We start from the raw sequence: 21,060 nt of genomic DNA, 5'->3' as shown, positions 1-21,060 counted from the left end.
GCGGGCCTCCGTCTGCTGTGGCCTCTCCCGTTGCGGAGCACAGGCTCCGGGCGCGCAGGCCCAGCGGCCATGGCTCACGGGCCCAGCCGCTCCGCGGCATGTGGGATCCTCCCAGACCGGGGCGCGAACCCGGTTCCCCTGCATCGGCAGGCGGACGCGCAACCACTGCGCCACCAGGGAAGCCCATAATTTTTTTTTTGTTTGTTTTTTTGTTTTTTTGTAGCCTTTTTTTTTAAGGGGACAGTTTATATAAGTCTAGCAAGTTCCCTAAGCAGGAAGTATTATGCATCATCTATTAGTTATGTAAATTTTTCAAACCACAGCATCATATGCCAAATGCATCTGAGTAGTAAAATATCATAAAAGTTGCAAGACGAAGAAAACGTAGGATGAAATTAGCAACAGTCTTCAGCCCAAAACTGTGGTCTTGTTTCACAGGCCCTATAAAATTTCACCCTTTTATTCTGCTTCTCATTGAGAAAATTTGCTTTCTGATCCAAAATTAACCAAAGCAAATAATAGATGAGTTTATTAGATACAGAGGCTGTGTATGAACAAATGTAAATCCTACAGACATCTGATAGGCTACTGTATTAGACACTGCCCCCAAGTACCAAAGTGCCCATAGCATCTGGAATCTCTGTACCTGTATCAGAAGGCTTGGAGCTCTGGTGATGAGAGAGAAAAAGGTATTTAGACCATATGTACCCATTATCAATTCTACATGAGGACTTCAGTGAAAGGTGCATTTTGTGCTTAAAGTACTGAATATATGGAATGAGTACAACATATCATACTTACACAAAGTGAGTTAAGATCGTGTCTCCCATCACCCCTGACAATATTAAGTGCTTCTTCGTAATGTCATAGACTGGTAGCTCTACTCCCACAACGATGGCAGCCCGCTGAGCAGTTGGGACAACACCCTACAAAACATAAGTGACGTGAGACACCAAGGAAATACACTGGTAGTGACATAAGTCTAAAAGTGAACAAAGTAAGTCAGGAATTTTAAAATAACAGAAAAAATCCAAGTCTAAAGTATAGGGGTTATTACTCCTTCAAATCAATAGCTAATACTGGAACATTTATAAATTTCCAATCCACTTACTGTACTAAAAAATAAAACCATTGATATGACACCCAAAGCACAAGCAACGAAAGAAAAAATAGATAAATGGGACTTTATCACAATTGAACACTTTTGTGATTCAAAGGATACCATCAAGAAAGTGAAAAGATGACCCACACAATGGGAGAAAATATTTGCAAATCATATATCTGGATTAGTATATATCATATATTATATATGGACTAGTATCCAAAATAAAGAACTCTTACAACTCAACAATAAAATGACAAACAACCCAATTAAAAAATGGGCAAAAGATCCAAATAGACATTTCCCCAAAGAAGATATGCACTTATACACTACTGGTGGGAATACAATATAGGGCAGCCACTGTGATAAACACTTTGGCAATTCCTCAAAAGTTAAACATAGAATTACTACATGACCCAGCAATTTCACATCTAGATACATACCCAAGAAAATTATAAACATAAATTTATGCAAAAACTTGTACATGAATGTTCATAACGGCATTATTCATAACAGCCAAAAAGTACAAACCACCCAAATGTTTATTAATTGATGAAGGGATAAACAATATGTGGTATATATATACAATGGAATTATTATTCAACCATAAAAAGAAATGAAGTACTGATAAATGCTAAAACATAGATGAAACTTAAAAACAGTACATTAAACTAAAGAAGCTAGTCATAAATGCCACATATTGTATAATTCCATTTACATGAAATGCCAGAATTGGTAAATCTATAGAGACAGAAACTAGATTAGTGGTTGTCTAGGTTTGGGAAGGTTGGAGGTCATGGGAAGTGACTATTAATGGATATGGGGTTTCTTTTTGTGGTGATAAAAAAAATGTTCTAAACTTAAGACAGTGGTGATGGTTGCACATGTCTGTGGATATCCAAAAAACATTAAATTGTACACTTTAAGATGGCAAATTTTTATGGTATATGAATTATCTCAATAAAGATGTTATTAAAAATAAAACCATGAAGCAAAAGTCAGTAGGGAGAAGAGAGCTTTCAAGTTTATTTCACAGAATTTAGGATGTGCAGAAAGGACACAGTAGGATGACAGCAAAGGTATGATGCAGCTAGGGAGAAGGCCAAGGCAAAGGAGTACCTCCTTATGAGTCCTCCTGTGATAACACTACCAGCTTTTCACTCACTAGTACAGTATTCCTATCACAGCTCACGTTACAACATAGGGCTGCCAGAGCATTAAAAGTCCTGTTTTTGAAGAATATGAATGACACGAGAAAATGCCCATAACGCTGAAGAAGGTAAGACATAAAATTACTTATAGTATTATTCTAACTTTAGGGGAAAAGGTATACACACACATGCCAAATTTTTGTAAAAATTTTCACAAGGAATGTTTTACTTTTATTTTTTTTATTTTTTATTTTTTTGGCTGTGTTGGGTCTTTGTTGCTGCGTGCGGGCTTTCTCTAGTTGCAGGGAGCGGGGGCTACTCTTCTTTGCGGTGTGCGGTCCTCTCATTGCGGTGGCCTCTCCTGTTGCGGAGCACAGGCTCTAGGCGCGCGGGCTTAAGTAGTTGTGGCATGCAGGCTCAATAGTTGTGGCTCGTGGGCTCTAGAGCACAGGCTCAGTAGTTGTGGTGCATGGACGTAGTTGCTCCACGGCATGTGGGATCTTCCCGGCCCAGGGCTCAAACCCGTGTCCCCTGCATTGGCAGGCGGATTCTTAACCACTGCACCACCAGGGAAGCCCAGGAATGTTTTACTTTTACAATTGTGTTTAAATTTAAATATCATTTAAAAAACTGAAAATAACATACCATGGGGAACAACTGCTTTCTGTGATACCTGTTATAATTAAAGAGTTCAATCATCTCTAAATTCCCAAACTCCATTTATAAAGTGGAAATGATGTAGCTGTGCTGTCATCAGGAGATGTATGATTCTGCTGATCAGGCTGGCTGGCCCAGCAGTACCTTCCTCTCTGATCCTTCCACCTGGCTCAACTCTGTTAGCAGATGGCCTCAGAAGACTAATTTGGTGAACCGTAAGGCCCCACGGGCTGAATTCAGGTCACAGACATGTTTTGTGTGGCCTACACAGTGTTTCTTAGAAGGCTGAATTAGCTGTCAACATAAAACAAAAACAAAAACAAAACCACAGGAATGGATATTTCACACAGGAATGCAAATTTCCAGCTTCTCTTGAAAGCCCAGAAAATTTGGCCACACTGGACTCACGTGGTGCACGACAGCAATGAACAGGGCAAGTGCTCTCCAGTTCACTACTCTACTGTCTGTCCAACTCTGACCTAAGTGCCAGTTACTCTTTATTACTGTACTCCTGTTGTTATTTCTTACAATGGAGTTCGGAAGAAAGTGAAGTGTTTCCAATGAAAGTGAAATATTTCCAGTACCCATGTTACAATCAAAGCAGGAAAACAAAATACAGACATGTGTTTGAAGAAAAATGTAAACATATTTCCTTGTTGAAATGAAAAAAAGATTCCCATATTTTAATATGTAAATAATACATGTCTGTGTCAAAAGAATACATAACACAATATACTTCACCTCTCCTTACATGCCTGGATGAAGTAAATAGCCTGGATCATAAAAGTAGCTATGTTCAGTTCCTCAAAAAATTAAACACAGAATTACCATACAATCCAGCAATCCTACTTTTGGGTATATACACAAAAGAATTGACATCAGTCTTGAAGAGGTATCTGCACATCCATGTTCACAGCAGCATTATTCACAAGAGCCAAGATATAGAAACAAACTAAACGTCCGTTAATGTATGAATGGATTAACAAAATGTAGTATACGCATATAATGGAATGTTATTCAGCCTTAAAAAGGAAATTCTGACACATGTGACAACATGAATGAACCTTGAGGACATTATGCTAAGTGAAATAAGCCAGTAATAAAAAGACAAACAGTGTATGATTCCACTTATATGAGGTACCCAGAACCATCAAATTCACAGAGAAATAATAAAAGGCTGGTGGCCAGGGGCTAGGGGAAGAGGAAATGCGGCGTTGTTGTTTAATGGGTACAGAGTTCCAGTTTTGCAGGATGAAAAGAATTCTGGAGACTGGTTGTACAAAAATCTGATATTTTATATGTATTTTAACACAATTAAAAGATTATTTTAATTAAAAACAAAGTAGCTATGTTCCCCTGACAAAATCTCCAATCCTATTTATTGTTCTGTCTTTGTCTTTTCCTTAGCCTTAGTTTGTGAAAAAAATTCTAGTTAGTTCCATTTTCTGGTTTTAAATTAGACTAATCAAGAAAGTGTACCTTGGGACTTCCCTGGCGGTCCAGTGGTTAAGACTCCACACTTCCACTGCAGGGGCGCGGGTTTGATCCCTGGTCAGGGAACTAAGATCCCGCATGCCATGCAGTGTGGCAAAAAAAAAAAGAAAGAAAGAAAGAAAAAAGGAAAAGAAAGTGTACCTCCAAGTGCTTTTTATCAAAAAGCAAACGTCAAGGATCATTAACGGATGCTAAGATCATTTGGTGAAAGGTCATTAAGTAATAGGATATATGCACGTTGTTAGAATATTACCCTACAAATTACTTGCTAATTGCAAAAGGGAAAAAAATGTATCTTTTACTATGATAAGACCTGGTAGGCATCATCTTAACAAGTAAATGAACTTGGCATCACCAATTTTGGGACAAACTAACATTTTGTGTCTCTTGCTGTGATGCATATGAAGTAGTGTCATCTATGAAGTTCTCTTATCAGAAATGTTTAACATGCATCTAATCAAGCCAACAGATCTAACTTCTAGCTTACAGGAAATACAGGGGAAATGCAAGGAAACATTTTATATAAGAAAACTGACCTGATCTCATCAATAAAGGAAATTTGAATATGGACTGGGTACTAGATATTAGGGACTTATTAATTTTCTTAGGTGTGACAATGGTATTGTTATTATGTAGGAGAATGTCCTTATTCTTAGGAGATGCATAATGAAGTACTTAGGGGAGTACCACGATGTCTGCAACTTCCTTTCAAATAGATTAGGAAAAAAAGGAAAGAGAGAGACTCATTACTTAAACAAAAAAAAAAAAAAGAGAGTGGGCACGGTGTATGTGTGTGTGTGTGTGTGTATGGGTATATGTGTGCATGTGTATATATACATAAGTAGATAAAGCAAATAGGGCCAAATTTTGAGTCATTTAATCCAGCTATGTAGGTGTTCATTGTTCTGTTCTTCCAACTTGTCTGTATGTTTGAAAATTTTTATAGTAAGTAGTTAGGGAAAATTATAAAGAAATAATAAAAGCAAAGCTCTCTCTTTTAAAAGTCTATTAATGGATTTCCCACTCTACTCTCTACTACTAGTAGTCTTATTTAATATTGCAAACCTAAGTGATTAAAACTGGAACAAAAATATTTTTTAAAGTATAGATAGAAGACTGGAAGATAATACGACAAAATGTTAACAGTGATATCTCTAGCTAGTGGGACTACTGGATATTTTTACCTTTTATATATTTTCTCAACATTTTATAGTACATCTTTTACCTTTTATAATGTTAAAAAACGTTGTTTTGGGCAATAATTTTTGACCATAAGCACTACAGAGACTACCATAAACATACATTGCTGTGTTAATACAAAACTGGCAAAAATATATATTGAAAAATTAAACTCACTGTGAATTTGAACAAACCAAAATGGCTATCTCAAACAATATAACTTCTCTCACACATACAATCCCCAAACATTAAGCAGAAATAAAGACGACTGATAAGTTTTGGTCCTTTCATAGCTGATAAGGAGCTCCTTACCTTATTTTTTAGGTTACCAAGAATCTTACCTAGTATAAGGTGACAATTCACAAATTTTTTTTGTTTTTTTTTTGTTTTGTTTGTTTGTTTGTTTGTTTTTTGCAGTACGCGGGCCTCTCACTGTTGTGGCCTCTCCCATTGCGGAGCACAGGCTCCGGACGCGCAGGCTCAGCAGCCACGGCTCACGGGCCCAGCCGCCCCACGGCATGTGGGATCTTCCCGGACCGGGGCACGAACCCATGTCCCCTACATCGGCAGGTGGACTCTCAACCACTGCGCCACCAGGGAAGCCCGACAATTCACAATTTTATGGCTTTATATAAAAGGTAATCTTTGCAAATTCTAGCAACTGTGTAAAGAATAATACCAAGAAAAGAGTACTCACCCTCCACAGACCCCTGGTACCTTCTTGTTGGTATATATCAATGAAGCTGCCAATCATGCTGCCTTGGAACAAGCTTCCTTGAGCCTGCATTCGAATCTAAAATCGGAAGAGGTGAACATTTTATTTTGACAGAGAACCAAAATGAGATGTTTCATTCATTTAAAATGAAGAAAACAGTATTTGGGAATTAAAAATCAGCTTACTATTATGATGAAATTAATTACTTAAGCTACATATAGAAAGAATGTAATTTGTGTCAAAGTATATTTTATAAAGACGATTTTTATCAGCCTCACGTTCCTCAAACTAAGTCCATCATTTCTGGAGTTGGAAGAAAATTTGGGGAAAAGAAAGAATGAGTACTCTGTGGGGGTAGAAAAGAATCCATTTAAACTATGATTAGTTTAGTGAAAAACTATATAAGCAACCTGTATGTCCAAAAATAACAACAAAGGATTAGTTGCATAAACTATGATATATCCATTTAAGGGAATACTATGCAGCCATAAAATTTTATTGTAGAATAATATTTGTGGATATTGGAAAATGTCAACAATTAATTGCTAAATAGAAAAAGCAGGTTGCAAAGCAGTATGTATGGTATATCATTTTTATCAAAAACATGTAGACTTAAAAATAACCATATGTTCAACAAAGAGACTGACTGAACATACACACTCAAATGTTGACAGTGGCTTACGTCTAAGTGATGAAGCTCCAAGTGGGCATTTTTCTCTTTTGTGTTTTTTTCCTGCCTTCCACTTTTTACTACATTGAACACGCATTGCTTATTGAAGTATAAAAAGCAGAAAAAAGTTTAAAATATAATTTAATGCTTATAAGACCTTAAATTGAGTTTTACTTGTAAAAAGCATGATACTGTATTCTGCAAAGTAGCCTTTGAGAGGCACAAAAAAGGAGATACAGCATTAAAAGGCCATGTAAAAGATTTGGTACAATTTCCCACCAACTGCACATATAGATCATAGTAGTCAGTCACTAAGTACTAGTGGCCCAAATGTAGGCCTGATTTTCATGAAGCATAACTCTAGGTTTTAATAAATGTTCTTGGTAAGTCATGTTACAGCAGCATGTTTTTATGCAGAAAGTCAACTGCTACTACTAAGAGTTTTGAAATAAAACCTAAACCAAATTAAAATGCAATAGAAACTATCACAAAGACAAACTGAAACCACAAATATCCTATGGTAAGTAGAAGACTTCTTTATGCAGGTGATTCCTGACCAGGGCTGGGATGAGGGTGAGGCAAGTGTGGCACTTTCCTCAGGCACAAAATGTAGTGGGGGGCGGGATGTAAAAAACCTCAGTAATCCAGATAAATAACACCTTAATGTGATATTTTAAAAAATCAAAATTAATGCATAAAAACCCATGATGAACCAAGTATCAAAATTGTAATTAAAGACAGGATCCAACAGGGCGGGATTAGAGTGAGTGAGATGGATTGTACAAAATATTGCTATTTTGTTCATCATGAATTTTTCACATTCATTTTAATTTTTGAAAAATATTGCATAAAAATGTTATTTCTCTTGATTATTGAGTTTTTTGGCACACCCTTACATTTTGCACCCAAGGGGAGTATCTCCCTTGTCCTAGTCTTGGCCCTGTTCCTGAGCAGTCTTGAAGGATAAATTCATGAGGAAAGGGGGAAAAGGCATTGCAGGCAAAAAGAGAACTATATACACAAAGGCAAGGAAGCGGCACGTATTTCAGAGAAAGATCTATTCAAGGATAAGTGAAAGGATTAAACAGCCCAACTGTGATTATAACTCCTATATAGGATGGAGACTACCCCCGACTCTCCACGCCCCAGCACCACTCACCACTCAGCCCTACCTAAGGATATGAAAGGAAAAGGGAGATTGTAGCATTGGTCAATGGTTGTAATTGTACCAGACAGATCAGAGCAACAGGAAAATGAAGTGAACCACTTATATGATTAAGTTTAGGATCCTGATGGATAACAAAGGAAGTTTTAGGGAATTAAATATTATTGTTCTTGAAAAGCACATTCTAACCAGTGTATTATATTGCAAATATTTTAGAGTTTTAGGATATAGTCAATTATCATCAAAATACTTGGTCTGTAAATCTAAAGTGATATAAAAATTCTGTAGCTAAAGTATTCTCAATTTAACCCAGAAATATCATTTCATATCATTTCTTCATCAACCACCACTGGTTTCTTTCATGTGTGTTGTTTTTCAAGTCACTCTCTGGGTTCTCAAAACTCTGAATCACAATAGATCTCCCCTCCACCAACTTAGCCACTTGTGGTTTCAAATAAATAAAACTTATGTTCTCTTACTTTTTTTTCTCACATTCCCCCTAAAATGATTTTTTAAAACTTGGGATCCTCTTACACATTTTAATCATATATTTAGTGCTTTTAATAATCAAAAGTTTAAATGAGTTAATAAGTAAAAAATGTTAACCATTTTATCTCAAAAATAAGATGCAGATTGCTATTATTAGATTAAGTTAGATTATTAGATTAAATAAGATATAGATTGATATTATTGATATTATTAAATACATGTTTCATTCTGAATTTTGATAAAATCTGAAAGAAATTCAATTACGTTGTAAAAAACTCAGCACCACTAACCTACACTGTTCTGGTTCTGAATTCAGAATATCTCTAATAGGCCAAAATATATCATTTTAAAGCCAAATCTCGTCCTTAATAGAAATATGGATAAGACAGGAAAAGATAGTGACATTATAGATTTATGGTATTTCAATTAGTTATTAAAGGAGGCTTCTCTAAAAACTGTATTTCAATTTATCCCTTTGTCTGATACTCCAGGTTACACCACAGGTCAATATACCATACTATGATTTGGAATGGGTGGGAGAATGTGCCTTTCTTTTGTAAAGTGGGGCAAGGGCTGTTCTAAACACAAGCTCATTTTCAGATCAGTTTTTGAGAAGGGTACAAAGAAAGTAAGGGATGTGGAAACTGATTCCCTTAAAATTGCATAGCCCCCTTGGAAAGAACCTATAAAGGTTTGCATACTCTAGTTTGAAGACCAATGGATTAATGTACATCATAATAAATTGACTAGTATTTATTAAGCATCAACTACCTACCAAGTACAATGATAAACAGTTTACATATATTATCTTTAATCCTTAACAACCCTATGCAATACATACTGAATTATCTTCATTTTACAAATGAGGAAACTGAGGCTTAAAGCAGTTAAGTGATTTGCCCAAGGTTTTACAGCTGGCAAGTGACGGAGTGGGGATCTGAGCCCAAATCTGACTCAAAGCTCATGCTCTTTTCGTGTCACACTGCATACATCCAACGCTGCCAGACTTCTCTTACCTTTAGCACATCGGTGGGATTGGCTATAGTGGAAGATATCACTCCTGACACTACCCCACATATCATATTAATTAAAAGAGTTTCATCTGTAAAAATGAACAAAAAAAAGAAAGGTCTGCTTGTAAGAGGTACCAGTTTCTGAGAACAGAGTGCTGAGCTATCAGAGAAAGGGAACCATGTCAGAGAACTGACTACAGAAATGAACCACAAAGCTTATGAAAATAAAGAAACTCAAATATTTCTAGGTTCCAAATCAGTACTGAAACATATAAAATTAAAATAAATATTTCTAAAACACACTGGAATATATCCTATTATTCTGTATAACTGCCAATATTCCATATAAATTCAGAATGTGCTATTTCTCCTTCAATCATTTCAAACATCTAAAGAAAAAAATTTTTAAGTCTTTTTCTGGAGAATCATCAACTCTAAAGACTCAGGAACCGAATGTTAAAGGAGAAAATCTTATGTCTAATAGGAAAATAATACCTAAATATTAATTTTAATTGGCCATATTATCTACTAGCCTCTTTATTGACAGAAGATTTCTGTAGTTAAATGTGAAAAACTAGTCATTTGGAACTAAATCCTCTCAGCTAGAAAAAAGCACAAAGAAACCACAGAGCATATTGTTCTAAAATGCAATCTTCACCACGCCTCCTCACCATAACGAGCCTACAAGTTAAAAACTAGGTAAACCCAAGTGAAGAATCTGTGAAAGGAAATTATTTTAGGACTAGAATCCTTCAGGATCCTCAAACAAGAGGCTCCAGAAAAAGTTGACTTAGACAGTAAAGCAATTCAAAGGACATTACTAACTGAAAAGCTCTCCATGACTTAGACAATAAAGCAATTCAAAGGACATTACTAACCGAAAAGCTCTCCAGCTGTCCCCAACTATGCAACAGCCTCAGGCCTGTAGTAAAATAACCATTTTAGTATAGTATCCAGCTGAAAAAGCTACAGCAGCAAATAGAGAGACATATGGTAATGCTGAATGTGGGTTAAGGCCATATTTTGTATATATATAAAACTACTCTACCTGACCAAAGCTTATCAAAACCCACAGCTAGAGGATTCCTTACAGTTGAAGTCCTCTTGTAGATGAGGACAGCATTAATTTTCTGAACAAGTTTGCTCCATGTTTTCTCTGTGATGACCAGAAGCCTTTTTTTTTGTTCGTGTGATAGGAAAAGGGACAAACTTGAAGAGCAGGTCCCTCTAACCTATACATCACCACTGCAAGGATTAATCCCAAATCAGTACAAGCTTATTTTGTCCTTGCAATGACTGCTACCCATTCTCAGGCACCCTGTGATGAACACTTCTCATTAAGCATGATTTCAACAATCCCTTTGAGTGTTACCTCAAAAGAGGTCTTATACTGACCTTCTAAACGTTCTACAAATAATCCCTTCAAGCTCTGGTAAATGCCAATTTTAATGGTGCCATATGATGCCTGTCTTAGTAAAGCAGGAGCGATTCTGCCAGAAAGAAGGAAAGAAAAAGAAAGTCAGTTATACTTAACATGCACTCACAGATTATACATATCTAGACAGCCTACTCACTTCCATCACTCACCTCATTCCATAAAAACAGCAAAATACGCATTTTTTTTCATGCACCCATGGAACATTCATCAAGAGAGCACATCTAGGTCATGAAACAAACCTCAAAAAATTTAAAATAATTTAAATCATATAGAATATGTTCTCTGACCATAATGGAATTAAGCTGGAAATCAATAAGGAAAATCCACAAACACTTGGAAATTAAATGATACTTCTAAACAATCCATGGGTGACATGGGTGTATTTTTTAAGTACATAGAATTGAATGAAAATGAAAATTCAACCTATTAAAATATGTGGGATGCAACCAAAGCAGTGCTGAGAGAGAAATTTATAGCACAAAATGCATACATTAGAAAAGAGGGAAAGTCTCAAAATCAATAATCTAAGTTCCTACCCTCAAGAAACTAGAAAAAAGAAGAGCAAAATGAACCCAAAGTGAGCAGAAGGAAGTAAATAATAAAGAGCATAAATTAATAAACTTGAAAACAGGAAAATAAAGAAAAATCAATGAAACAAAAAGTTATTTTGAAAAAAAATCAATAAAACTAATAAACCTCTAGCAAGGGTCCCAGTAGTAAAAAGAGAAATGTCACCAACAGGAATGAAACGGGGAATAGCACTACAATTCTGCAGTCATTAAAAGAGTAATAAAGGAATACTATAAACAACCTTATGCTCATAAATTCAACAACTTAGAAGAAATGGACTAATTCCTTGCGAACTACAAACTACCAAAACTCGATCACGATGAAATAGATAATCTGAATAATCTCATAATCATTAAAATTTTTAAATTTATAATTTAAAAGTTCCCAAAAAGGAACTCTCCAGGCCCACCCAGATCATTTCACTGGGGAGTTCTACCAAATATTTAATAAATGAATGCCAATCTTACACAATCTCTTCCAGAAAACAGAAGAGGGAACACTTCCCAACTCATTTTATGAAGCTAGTCTTACCCTGCTAACAAAACCAAAAAAACTGTACAGAAAAGGAAAACTAACTACAAGCCAATATCTCTCATGAACTTAGATGCAAAAATCCTTAACAAAATATCAGCATATTGAATCCAGTAATGTAGAAAATGTATACACCATTACCCACTTCATAGATTTTTTTTTTAATCAACCTTACTTCCTAGCAGATGCAGATATATCTTCAATCCTATCAAGGAGGTACCAGAGCCAAGATTTCACCCTATTTAAGTTCTGCTTATAAACTGGAGACATTCTCACTCATACGTCCTTTGAGATTCTTCCAAACTGCAGAACTATACTTTAGCAGTTATAAATAGAAAGACAGCAGCAGCTCAAACAGTTAAGATTTTAAAATGATGACAAAACATGCATATTTCTGACTTTATTGCTTGCTATCTGAAAAAAATAATCTTGTGATCATCTGTGCCGATAAAAGTACAAGGTGAAACAGATGATCCATGATTCACTTGCTTAAGGATGTAATACTTGATTTTTCCCCCAAGTAAATTATCTTTGAAATTAAGTCTAACATAAGTTAATAATAAAACTGATATCCATTCTCTGAGCAATAAACTGCTACCCTAGATGCAGGAGTGGACTAGTAAATTGGCAGTAGATAAACAACACACTGGACAATAAACCACCAACTTATGAATAACCAAAAGATGACCCCCCCCCAAAAAAAAATGATGGGTCTCCCGCTCTCTCATTCTGCATTTTCTATTTAAACTGCCAGAATAGTATTTCTTTAAAGAGTAAACATTTTTTTACAAGTCAGTATTTGGCAACTCAGGAAGATTATCACAGAAGTATATACTGCAAATTGGTGCCGCTATTCACAGTGGCTATGGATGACTCTCAGGAAAACAGGAAAAAGCCAATGCTGCAATGAGATATCCATTTCAAAATGTATCGCTTAGAGCCAAATGAACACAAAATCCAAAGCTCAAGATTTACAAGCAAGTGAAATATAAACTGGCACATCAATATTGAATTATACGTTGAAATGGTGAATATAAAGGGCACAAACTATCAGACAGCTGAAATACATGGCTTCTCAAAAAAGTATTTCTATTCGTGACGTAAGGAAAGAGTCCAGTCTCACCCTGAATACAGAGCCAATACACCTTCTTCCTTATAGATTCGGAACAAGGCATGAAACATTCCTCGGTATTTTATCTCTTTGAAGCGGACATCAATACTTTGGCCTTGAACTTGAAGTCGTGTTTTGGTCAGGTCCACAGGGAAAGTTCCTGTTTAGGAACACACTCATTTATAAGTTTTTCCAAAGAATCACAGTTAAATTTTGGATGAATTTAAGCCTATGGTAATTTTTAAAACATAAGACAAAGTTCTTTTTCTAACACCTAGGTCTCTACTTACATACCACTATCAGAGGACAAGAGTTGTATGTGATAAAGTGAAATGTACTATATCTAGGCAGCAGGATTTGACCCACAGTATAACTGAAACTGTGATATAATAAAGTGCTTTAGGATAGTCCTAATACACTATAAATGCAAAATACTTAAATGTTTTAATTTCATCTGTTAACATACAATCTGGCATTTATCTGTCTCTTCCTTCTGCCCCCCTCCCACCTCAAGTCTCCCTACTTCTCCCTCATAAAATCTCCCCAAATCTTCACCAAGAAGATAGGAAAGCATGGGATTGCTGCTCCACATACTCTTAAATACTATTACAAAGTTTTGTGGGTTTTTTTCTTTTATCTGTCTATGAGAAATAGTTTTCTAGTATTATGAAAGATAATGGCAAAGTCCTATTTGGCCTACTCATCTGGGTTCCTTAGGTAATTCAGGACTAACACCAGCACAGTGCTTAGTGGGAAAATTTCTTTAACCAAACTTCTTTCTCTTATTATATCAACACAGAGAAGTGGTCATTATATTGGCAAAATATATTTCAAGGACTATTTCAAGGTCTAAAACTAACAAGATGTTTATGCAGCTCTGGTCACTGATGACCTTGATATCATAACACCAGACAATATGCCAAGAAAGTCAATAAAAACTAGTGGATTGGGGTCACTTATGAACAGTTTAGGAAAGAAAATTTGGAAGATGAAAAAACACAATCTAAAAGTATTTCAAAATTAAAATCAAATAGAGAAGAATCTGGTTTGATCTTGGTCAATTTTCTTCTAAAATGGAAAAGAGGTTTGAAAAAAGGAAGTCTGAATACTTACTAAGACATTTATAAACAACTGAGCACAAAGAAAGGCCACTTGTATAAGAATATAACAGAAACCCCTATCTTATCTAACTCCCTCTATATTTTCATGTATGTTTCTTAAGCCTAGCAAATTAACAAATCATTAAACTATCAAAACAGCTTCCTAAAATTGACTTTTCTTAACTTCACTTACCATACCATTTGTAGTACTTTTTTTTTAAGCTGTACATCTTTTTTTTTAACATCTTTAATGGAGTATAATTGCTTTACAATGGTGTGTTAGTTTCTGCTGTATAACAAAGTGAATCAGCTGTATGTATACATATATCCCCATGTCTCCCCCTTCTTGCATCTCCCTCCCACCCTCCCTATCCCACCCCTCTAGGTGGTCACAAAGCACCGAGCTGATCTCCCTGTGCTCTGAGGCTGCTTCCCACTAGCTATCTATCTGACATTTGGTAGTGTATATATGTCCATGCCGCTCTCTCACTTCATCCCAGCTTACACTTCCCCTCCCCGTGTCCTCAAGTCCATTCTCTACATCTGCAGCTTTATTCCTGTCCTGCCCCTAGGTTCATCAGAACCATTTTATTTTAGATTCCATACATAAAGAAAATATTACTTGACAGCTTTGAGACAACAGTTTTTAAAACAAATAGGGCGGGACTTCCCTGATGGTCCAGTGGTTGAGACTCTGCACTCCCAATGCAGGGGGCCCAGGTTCGATCCCTGGTCAGGGAACTAGATCCTGCATGCCGCAACTAAAAGATCCCGCATGCCACAACTAAAGATCCCATATGTCGCACAAAGATCCAGCACGCAGCAACGAAGGTCCTGCGTGCTCCAACGAAGGCCTGGTGCAGCCAAATAAATATTTTTTTAAAGTACATTACTTTCTTATGATAAATTTTCTTTTAAATAGGGCAGCTTCTTTTTGCTTCTTCTCTAGTTTTTACCAAAAATAACGCTACCATATCTATACCCTAAGGAGCAGGTTTCTCAGTTTTCACATTCTTACCAAACTCAGCAACAATAGAGGCAAGGCCGCCATATACGAAGGGTTTCCAATTCAGACCAGACATCTCATGGCTTACAGTGGCACTTTTCTGGTGCTAAAAATAAACACAAATCAGAACAAGGCACAAGAGTGAGGAGCATCTGTTAGTGTATGATCACATAATTTATATCAACAAAATTTGCAAACAAAACAAATGTAGAGGAAAAGCCCTACCAAGTGGAATGACAGAAAATGAAGGCTCCTGTTTTATGTGATGGATGATCATGAATGTGCTCTTTACTGCCATTCTGTAGAGGTAAGTGTGCGATTCACTCAAATATCAACCTGTGCCCTTCACGTTCTCTAGTTTCTTTAATGTTATTCCCATCCCCACCCAAAGAAGAGGTTTCATTCCATCCAGCACACCCAACTTAGACATTCAACTAGACAATTACAAGTGAAGGAGCCTGGACTTTAAATTATATAGGCTGAGGCATCTCATAAAAGCAGTTCATGGTATTCAGTTAGCTTGATTCAGGTGCAAGGCAGACTGACACCACTACCCTCTCACATAGTCCTCTCATCTCTCCACTAAATTTTAGGGTTTTATTTCATCTAGCTATTTTCCAGCTACACACAATCTCCCCCCACTAGGCCCAGGGTAAGTTAAGCACATTTTCACCTTCCTTCTGGTTCCCAGAGGAATGACAGCAATATGGATGACGTCTCTCCTCTCTCTGACATTTAACATACCTCCATCTAGTGAATCTCCTTTTCCCTGGCCTTTTAAAGCACATACATACAAATATTGTTTTTCTTTGATGTTTGGGTTCTTTAACAATGTATACTACACCGCATCGCCCTCACCTCCTTCCCCATCCCGCCCCCATTAGACCTGTCACCCTCAATCTTTTCAGCCTTTTTTTCCGGCCACTCCCAGCTATTTCTCTCTTGGATTTTAGTTTTTCCACAGTTCTGCCTTCTAAATCAGTGGTTTTCAAATTTCAGCGTGCACCAGAATCATCTAGAAGGCAGATTAAAACATTGACTGCTGGGCCTTACCCTCAGAGTTTTTGATTGGGGGTCTGGGTCTGGCGTGAGAATTTGCAAATTTGCAAATAATGCTGATGCTGCCACGCTTTAAGAACTACTACTCTAGGCACTGCCTACTAAATCCTGGTCCAGCTGGAAGCAATCTATTTCCTGAGGATGGATTCTCAGATTTCTTTTAAATATTCCTTTTTCAGATCTTCATGGTAGGCATACTATTGAATTTCAAAAGCAACTTCAAGTGGTTTACAGTCAGGAATGAAGACTCTAAAGTCAGCCTTGCCTAGGTTTAAATCCTGACACCACCACTTATTAGTTCTGTGACCTTGGGCAAGTTATTTAACCACTGTGTGCCTGAGTTTTCTGAACTGTAAAATGGGAATAATAATAAATACTATATAATAGGGTTGTTGTGAAAATTAAATAATATATGTAAAACACTTAGCAAAGTACCTGGCACCTAGTTCAACTATTAGCTATTATCATTATTACATTTTTGAATAGTTAAGTACTCAAATATATATTTTAACAGATAATACTTACTGCCCACCTCCCCTACTGCCCAATCTGGGGTTAGCACCATTGAATCACAGTCTCTTTTTAGGCGAGACAAGGTTTTGTTTCCACATAAGGAATTCTCTGTAACTAAGCACAGAAGAACAGTTTTCCAGAGAGGATAGCTAACATGCAGACAAATGTTTCAGAGGCCACAAAAATAATTATGGAAACTTCCTTTCAAACATAGTATGATCAGCCAGTCCATCTGACAGAGTCTGCAGTAGACAACTCTTTTGGAGGAAAACTGTTGAAAAATAATTCTAAAAACCAAAGTAGGAATAAGCAATTCAATTAGCAGCTTCAGCTTGAGATAAGTCTTGAGTACTAAATACTACCTTATCAACATTTTCAGCTATGGCCATATTTTAAGATTACAATTGATAGTAAAACATGACACAAATGATGAGAGGGTAGGCATGGGAAAGCAAGGACCATGGAATATCCCTTCTCTAAGTTGAGGCAAGGGGGAATGCCCTTTCCATTCACCTATTTAGAGACTGCCCGAAACAGTCAAACATTTCAAATGGCTGCTATACTTGTCTCCAACACTTTCTCTTTATAACTTCTTTCACCTCTTTTCATCACAGAAGAAGCCTGACTTGACTACCTGCTACCCAGCCTTTTAATAAAGAAGATGTGCTCAGGGTTCAGGGAGCAATAATAAAGCAATTAAAGGCAGGGGGCAAAGCCACAGCAGGGACCAGAAAGAACAGTCACAATCTCAGGTCCGTTAGCCCAGTGGTTCTTTAATGAAAATGTTCACGATTCTGGGTTGAACTAAAGAAAATAAGGGCACCTAGTGCCTTTTTTTCCAGCTAAATGTATTTAATGTAAAGGACTATTAGAAGATCATGTTCTTCCTACTCCTGGAGCATTTTTTTAAAATCACCTTTCTTGTATGAAATGTATTAGTAGTTGGTAGCTGACTTTGTTTAGTGTTCTTATTTGGCAAAATAAGACTGGCTACCCTACTTTGTGCTTCCTCCCCACACTTTCATTTAAATTCTATTGGTCCATGAAATCTAAAACTCTTGGGGGACCACTGCCACCTTCCCACCCCCATCTCATAGTAAAATACCTTTCCCTCCAATATTAGGAAAGAATCTTGTCATGAAAAAATCCTGTATCATCTTCGATTAGGTCTGATTTTAGACATTCCTTCCTCATACTGAGCCAGAAGTCTGCCTTCCCCTAGTTTTCACTCATATTTTCGAGGCAATATGAACAATTTATTCCTTTTCCCTAGGGGAGTCCTTCAAATATTTAAAGACAGCTATCATGTTCTACATCTTATTTTTTTAAGCTCAATATCTACAATCATTTTTGTCATTCTCTATATTACACTTCAATTACTACAGCTGAAAATTGCAGTCACTTTTGTGGGGGCCATATCAGACTACTGAATCATTCAAATGTCAGCTAAAACTTTTACATAAGGCTGTATATATGCATGCATGTTTATGTCATACCTATTCCACAGCTGTATAATGCTCTTTTGAGCCTTCATTTATCCCTTCTATATCTTAAATCTCAGGCATACAAATAATGACTAGGATGAGGTTTATCTTCTGGTTGCCCCATGTTATTTTCTCTCTTAACTAGGTAAGATCCCTGAAGGCCGACACCATGTCTCACAGTACTTTTTATAACCCCTACAATAGCTGGCACAGAACTGGGTACACGCCCATTAACGATAAATACTTGGTTGGTTCCAGTGTGATGTCCTTTATGCATGTATACAGCCTGTATGTAAAAGGTTACAGGGAAAATTTGAAAGTTAACTTACTGGACCTGACCAATGCTACACACTGTACATGACACTTTGTGATCCTCAGAGATTCTCTCCCTACTAATTCTCTCCCCTAGCTTTTGTTGCAGAGGATTACTTGTGTAAAATACCCCAAGCACTCTAAAAATGATTTTGACTTGTGGGGGCTATCTCCAGATATGGGTAAAAGAAAAGAGTCATACCTGAGTTGAAATAGAAATATAGTACCTTAAATATTTTTATCATGTTAAAAAGCCAATGAAAAATGCCTTCAAAATGCAGACACGTATTCTGAAGTCTGACTAAGGGAAATCTTATAGCCTAAAGAGTGAGAAGAATATCTAGAACACAAATTACATAACCCTGTTACACTACTCCAAAGATCTGGTCAGAAAAATGCAGGTGCCTTTCCTGCTTTCTCCTTTAAGGAAGAGTAGGCATTAGAGATTCTCAGATTCAGGAGGTAATAATGGAGGGTCAAGTAAATGTTTATTGAAGGCATACTAAATGCCCAAATGTGCTATGGGTATAAACGTGATGTTTAAAACACACACACACACACACACACACACGTTCTAATACCATGACAATATTTATGTTTCCTGGATAATTAAGGAGATGGGTGTGGGGATAAAAGTTGTATGAAATACAGTTCTTGCCTTTCAAAAGCTTATAAACTGGTGGAAGAAATCAGAGTAGTTCATTAAAGAAAAAAATAAGTGCCAAACTATGTAGCACAAACTATAAGAGCAGGAGAAGCATGGAAAAGGAGACAATCCACGTGGGCTTGAATAACTTGAAAAGGCTTATGGAGATGAGGGAACTTAAAGTGGGCCTTGACAGAGGGCAGGTAGAATCTCAACAGGTATAGGTAAGGAGAGGGTGCAGGGAGGAGAACAGGATGGATAGATACAAATGTGGGGAAAAACACAGCATGTGGAGGCAAGCATCAGTATGGTTTGTTCTCAGAAGGAAGAGTGCAATCTAACTGGAACAGAGAATTATTTTATCTGACTGGAACAATATCAGACAAAAAGTATGATAAGGAACAGGTTAAGTTGAAAGTCCTGAAACCAAAGTGTGTGTGGCAGGGTGGGAGGGATACTGTAAATTTTTGAATAGGGAAGTGACTTGAGGAAATCTACCACATTTAGTTAGCCTACTAGGGCTGCAGCCAACCAGTGGATTACAAACAGGAGAGGCAGGGAAACTAGCTTAGGATGGTGTGAAGTACAGCAGACAAGATGTTTGTTGGCAGTGAGGTTAGAGATAAACTTCTAAAACAGAGACACAAAGGAACTTGATGATGTAGGGAATGAAGGCGAGGGAAGAGTTCATGATGACTTGAAGCATCCCCAGCCTGAAAAAAACAAGGAAACACTGACAGAACACTACAAATGTCCCTGCTGTTACCTTGTCTGAGAAACTAATTCATGTTAATAATGGCTGTCATCCCAATTAGTTAGCTGAACTGCATTTTAATAGATGCCTTCAATGCCTTGACCTCAAGGAGTGGCAGGGGGTAGAAACTGAAGGGGAGCATCTTTCAACAGCATCCGTCACACTAATACAATGGAGGTGTTTGCTTACTCCGCTTACAATCACGGCCGCCGTTGCAAACTTCACCCTTAGAAAAATTAGGATTATTCCGGGAAAGATACCCATTCACCCTCTGGGTAGCAGGATCTTGCCAGTTCCTCAGCTGTCAGAGCGAGTTCGTGGAGAGAAGGGAGGCGCCTGAAGGAGGCGGCCTCCCTGGGGGGTCGAGGAAGCAGGGTTCAATCGAAGAAGAAGTAAAACCACCGATGCCAGAAGAGTGAAAGACAGGGAAGGGACTCAGCTGAGGGGAGAGAGAGACCAAAGGACCGTTAAGCCCCTCCCAGGCCGGGAACCAGGTCAGCCCGGCCCCGCGCGGCCTGGCGCGGCCCAGCCCCGCTCCCCAGCCTGGAAGCCCAGGAGCTCCCCCTCACCTGCTCGGGCTCATCGGACGACTGGGAAGCCGAGGCTCCCACAGTCGTAAGCACCACTGCAACGCCAACCCGGAAGTATTGCTTCCAACGGAAGTAACCAAGTCGTCGCCTCGGCAACGGCGGTACAGCCATTCCAACTCCGCCCCCTCCGAGCCTAAAAGAGAAGGCGCGAAATAAGAGGCGGAAATGACAAGTCTTAACGGGGTAGTCGGGCAGGCTGCAGGCGCAAAGGCCCAGACGGGGCAACCTGACTTTAGGGAGGTGCAGGGAGAGGAGGCTAAGACGTGAGAAATTTGGCAGCTTCCGCAGCTAACGTGGGTGCAGAGATGTCG

At 37.7% G+C, this 21,060-nt stretch overlaps 1 protein-coding gene and 1 non-coding gene across 5 annotated transcripts in view; one reads left to right on the top strand and one right to left on the bottom strand.

Moving 5' to 3' along the window:
- SLC25A14 (solute carrier family 25 member 14) overlaps positions 1 to 20,810 on the bottom strand; it is a 34,306-nt gene extending 13,496 nt beyond the window's left edge. Inside the window, exons 1-9 of one of the 4 annotated variants that reach the window (XM_055081869.1) lie at positions 20,729 to 20,810; positions 20,349 to 20,598; positions 15,404 to 15,497; positions 13,298 to 13,445; positions 11,031 to 11,125; positions 9,639 to 9,724; positions 6,281 to 6,376; positions 802 to 926; positions 647 to 668 (exon numbers count right to left, since the gene is read on the bottom strand). In XM_055081869.1, coding sequence (XP_054937844.1) covers positions 647 to 668; positions 802 to 926; positions 6,281 to 6,376; positions 9,639 to 9,724; positions 11,031 to 11,125; positions 13,298 to 13,445; positions 15,404 to 15,497; positions 20,349 to 20,423 — 741 coding nt within the window. In that variant the 5' untranslated portion in view covers positions 20,424 to 20,598; positions 20,729 to 20,810. The remainder of the gene's footprint in view (positions 1 to 646; positions 669 to 801; positions 927 to 6,280; positions 6,377 to 9,638; positions 9,725 to 11,030; positions 11,126 to 13,297; positions 13,446 to 15,403; positions 15,498 to 20,348; positions 20,599 to 20,728) is intronic. The other 3 variants (XM_028482859.1, XM_028482860.1, XM_007118780.3) reach the window with 3 other exon arrangements.
- On the top strand, positions 15,054 to 15,126 carry TRNAG-CCC (transfer RNA glycine (anticodon CCC)). The gene has a single exon. It is a non-coding gene; the product is annotated as a tRNA-Gly (tRNA).
- Positions 20,811 to 21,060: the final 250 nt, after the last annotated feature.

This window comes from Physeter macrocephalus, chromosome 21, assembly GCF_002837175.3.
Source record: "Physeter macrocephalus isolate SW-GA chromosome 21, ASM283717v5, whole genome shotgun sequence".
Lineage (NCBI taxonomy): Eukaryota > Metazoa > Chordata > Mammalia > Artiodactyla > Physeteridae > Physeter > Physeter macrocephalus.
This window is presented reverse-complemented; position numbering and strand designations above follow the sequence as displayed.